General features: G+C 40.6%; 1 protein-coding gene across 1 annotated transcript; it reads right to left on the bottom strand.

Moving 5' to 3' along the window:
• Nucleotides 1-2,765: 2,765 nt before the first annotated feature.
• LOC131658909 (uncharacterized) lies at nucleotides 2,766-3,794 on the bottom strand. Its single transcript, XM_058928158.1, has 2 exons — nucleotides 3,031-3,794; nucleotides 2,766-2,796 (listed from the first exon to the last, which is right to left on the bottom strand). The coding sequence occupies exons 1-2, from the start codon at nucleotides 3,792-3,794 to the stop codon at nucleotides 2,766-2,768; spliced, it is 795 nt and encodes a 264-aa protein (XP_058784141.1).
• Nucleotides 3,795-4,383: the final 589 nt, after the last annotated feature.

Raw genomic sequence — 4,383 nt, 5'->3', positions numbered from 1 at the left:
CCCTGCTTAATTTCATCACGGAGACCATTCTCGAACTTAACACATTTCGAAAATTCGCTCGCTTCATCATTGTTATATTGGACATAGTACTTGGCCAGCTCAACAAACTTTGAAGCATACTCCGGCACCGTCATGTTACCTTGTGTCAGCTCCAAAAACTCAACTTCTTTCCTGCCTCGAACATCCTCAGGAAAGTACCTCCTCAGGAATTCTCGCCTGAATACAGCCCAAGTGATCGCTACACCTGCAGATTCAAGTTCATCTCTACTAGCCATCCACCAATCATCAGCTTCTTCAGACAGAATATGAGTCCCATACCTCACCTTCAGATTTTCAGCACAATCGATCACTCTGAAGATCCTTTCGATTTCCTTCAGCCACCTCTGAGCTCCTTCGGGATCGTGCGTGCCCTTGAACAACGGAGAATTGTTCCTCTGAAAGCTATTCAGCTGCCTGTCAGCACCAATACCAGCTCCATTGGCATTCCCTCCTAATACACCAGCAATCATGCCCAGAGCCTCAGCAATCGCGTCGTCATTTCTTCCTCCTCTTCCGGCCATTGTTCTGCTAAATATCAGACAATATTCATTAGAACAAGAAGTATCGACAGTGTCAACTTTACACTAATCGTATACGAAGGATTAACTGACACTAAGACTCTGACTCAAACGACCGACTATGCTCTGATACCACTATTGTAACACCCTTCTAAACCCCGCGGAAATTAACATTAAAATCAGAGTAAAACATGAAGAAGAGAATTACAACGCCAACAAAATAAACAATATTCATGTCATGCCATAAAGGAACGATAAACCAAAAATTATTCAGGTAGCATGTTAACACAGCGGAATATTCTTAACAACTGAATAATCAAACATCTGGAGTCGAAGACTCATAATTCAACCATAAACCATAAACAAAACAGAAGTTTATCAGCCAATTCTAAAATAACATTCCCGGTGTTACACGACCAGAGCATGACACCGACCCAACTAACTCTATCGAACTACTTGACGAGCTAATCCTCACCAAGTACACAAGCTACTCCTCAATCTGAAAAATAACAACAGTAAGGGTGAGTTTCATTCGCATTAACAAATGTTATAGGTATATAAACAATACAACTTCATCCATACATTATTCACCCAAAATCAATTATATTCAGATGATATAGCAACATTCATACTAAAATACACACAAATTATAACATTGGACAACTTCCATTCATGTTACAATTATACACAACAACCTAATGCAATGCAACTAAATGCATGTGGTACCAAACATGAGATAACCCATCTCACCGATCCACCACCATAAAGATTCGGCTACTTCTCTCACAAATTCCACACAATGGGAATTAGCTACCGCTGTCCCACCACCATAAGGGATACAGCCCACAACATGATTATGAAATGCATGCATCACATACCGCATGCTAATCATCAACACCAAACAACTGAACAATCATAATCATCAACCAATGCAATAACAATATAAACCACCACAACCAATTAAATCAAGTGTTTAAATTAAATTTGAGTCACAACTCAAACACTATTTTATTGCATATATCACTGAATTAGCCTCACCATGTTCGAAACGGCACATCAAACAAACTAACAGTTAAAAAGTTATACATCGTTAAACTTTAACAAAAATCCCAAACAGCACAGCACGCGGCGCCAACATCCACACGCGGCGCGAAGCGAGGAAAAAGTTACGCCTTCGCGGCGCCAACACCTACACGCGGCGCGAAGCGAGGAAAAAGTTACGCCTTCGCGGCGCCAACACAGGTACGCGGCGCGACCTGTGCGTATCAAAACATCCTGACTTTCAGCCAACCTGTTCGCGGCGCCACCCTGTGCACGCGGCGCGAACCGGTTATTTCAGAAACCCCAACCTGCAGAAAACAGCATTCTATACCTCCCAAATACTCTCAAATCATACCAGTACGAATTTCAGAAAAATAAATCACACATACGACATAAATTTCACGTTTACACATACTTCTAATCATGTTTAACATCATTATTCATCACCAATCATCATTCACAACCTAAATTGAATCAAAGTTCTATAAACCCCAAAACCCCAAACCCGACATATAATCCAATTCGAAATCCTAACATACAAATTCCATTGAATCATTCATACAAACCATAATAGAGGTTAATGAGAAGAATCCCCCCTTACCTTAGCCAAATTCTTGAATTGGTTCCTCTTCCTCTTTGGCTCTCCTTCACGCTCTTCAGTTCCTCTTCTCACAGCTTCTGGTTTCCACGTTCTAATTTTTCCTTCTCTTCTTGTTTTCCTTTATTTTATGAAAAACATAAAATTAGAAATGGGCTCTTACACAATTACACCCCCACTTTACTAATTCCACCGCATGGCCCAATGACTTAACATTTCATTATTTTTCCCCATAATTCAACAAAATGTTAATTTCTCATAATTAATTTAAAACTTGATTAAATTAATTAAATAAGAATTTTCGGGATGTTACACTTTTCAAGATCCGCCTTTCTCTCCTTAAAGAAGCAACAGTAGCAGCAAGGTCTTCATTTGCAGCGGGAACATAAGGCTCCAAAACCACGGGAATGACCGGAGGGGTGACCCTTGGCGTAACAAGGATATCAAATGGATATGGCATACCATACTCAACAACTCGATCATAAATCCACCTAAAATAAAGATCTGAAGGGATGTAGTTCCTTAATCCCAATTCTCTTGTGCATACTTTATTTACTTTGGACCAAGCTCTAATAAACAACTTCTTCTTTCCGGTTGTATCTGAATCATAATCAAAATTTTCCGAGCTAAGATATATGGAGCGAGATTTGTCTTTCAAAGCGAAACCAAACTGATGTCGAGCTAATATGGGATTATAAGTTATTCCTCCTCGGGTACCAAGAAGAGGTACATTGTCGAGCTAATATGGGATTATAAGTTATTCCTCCTCGGGTACCAAGAAGAGGTACATTTGGGAAATCTCCACAACTATCAAACAAATGGGTTCCTTCAAACTCTTTTTGGTTCCAAACGATATCGTCGTATGAAAGCCTCATGGCTCTTTGAACCCAAGTCCCACCTTCTTCATTCTTTATTATGGAACGGGATAAGTGAGAAATAAACCACTTATGTATAAGAGGCGCACATCCAAGAACGCAGCTTTTCCCTTTAGATGATCGATGATGGATGGAATGCAACAAGTCACCCAATAAGATAGGAACCAGATTATTGCTGATGAAGATCTTAATGGCAATCACATCCACAATTTTGTCATAATGAGGAAACAAGACTTGCCCATAGATCAGGAGAGCGAGGGCTTTTTCAAGAGCATCCATACTTGCAGCATTAATCAAGATTTCAGCTTGACTATATAAGAAGTCAATAGGCAAACCAGTGTAGTCTCCTTTATTCACCCAAACCTTTTTAATTTCTGATCGAGGCAAATGCAATGCAGCAGCAACATCTTCCAACTTAGGAATCTCTTCTTCGCCAGTGTAGGGCATCTGATCAAGCACAGGTAATCCTAGGATGGAGGAAAATTCCTCTAATGTGGGAACCAATTGAAAGTCCCTATAAGTAAAGCAATGAAGGAGAGGATCATAAAACCAGATCATTGTGTTGAGGAGCGTTTCATCCACTTTGGTCCATACCAGGCTGATTAATCTGTTAAGAGATTCGGAAAGCACAAAAGTACCAGAGATATTATCACAAAGAATCTTCAGCGATGTAGGTACTCCCTTGAAGCTGAGGCAGAAAGGTTTACGAACTTTGATTCCCATGGCCTACAAAACAAATTATGGTTAACAATCCTTTAACTCCTTGGAATGAGTTAGTCATGATATGTATGAATGATGCATGGATACATGAGTCACAAACACAGATAAGTCCACGCAAATCACACAATTTCCTTAGGCTTGGCTTGCATGGAGTTTGACCGGGGGAGATACCCTTCCCCAAGGTACTTCTATGGATAAAGAGATTTCAGCAACGGGTTCTACCAATGACCCAGAATTGTCATCCCCCTCTAAAGAACCCTCGAACGTGATACATGCATACCATGCAATGATACTTTAGGAAGAAACCTATCTGAGCTGTAGTATCGGGTCGCGATCATAACTTGGCATGCACCAAGAATAGCCCTCCCACTACGTTCCTAAAATTTAAGATGGGTTAAAGGTGACTAAAGGTCCCTGAGCTCCGACGCACTCAAAGACACATGCGTAAACCTCTCTCATGCAAAAGAGGTACACAATAACCAGTGGAGGCCTAACTCAAGCACGAACTTCATTTTGACCAATCCCAAGCATGCACAAGGGAGGTCTCCATGACTATGCCGCTCCTATCTTAAGTGTATTTGAATCTGTTAGA

This window comes from Vicia villosa, linkage group LG3 (assembly GCF_029867415.1).
Source record: "Vicia villosa cultivar HV-30 ecotype Madison, WI linkage group LG3, Vvil1.0, whole genome shotgun sequence".
Lineage (NCBI taxonomy): Eukaryota > Viridiplantae > Streptophyta > Magnoliopsida > Fabales > Fabaceae > Vicia > Vicia villosa.
The sequence above is the reverse complement of the archived record's forward strand: the minus strand, read 5'-3'. Positions and strand labels throughout refer to the sequence as shown.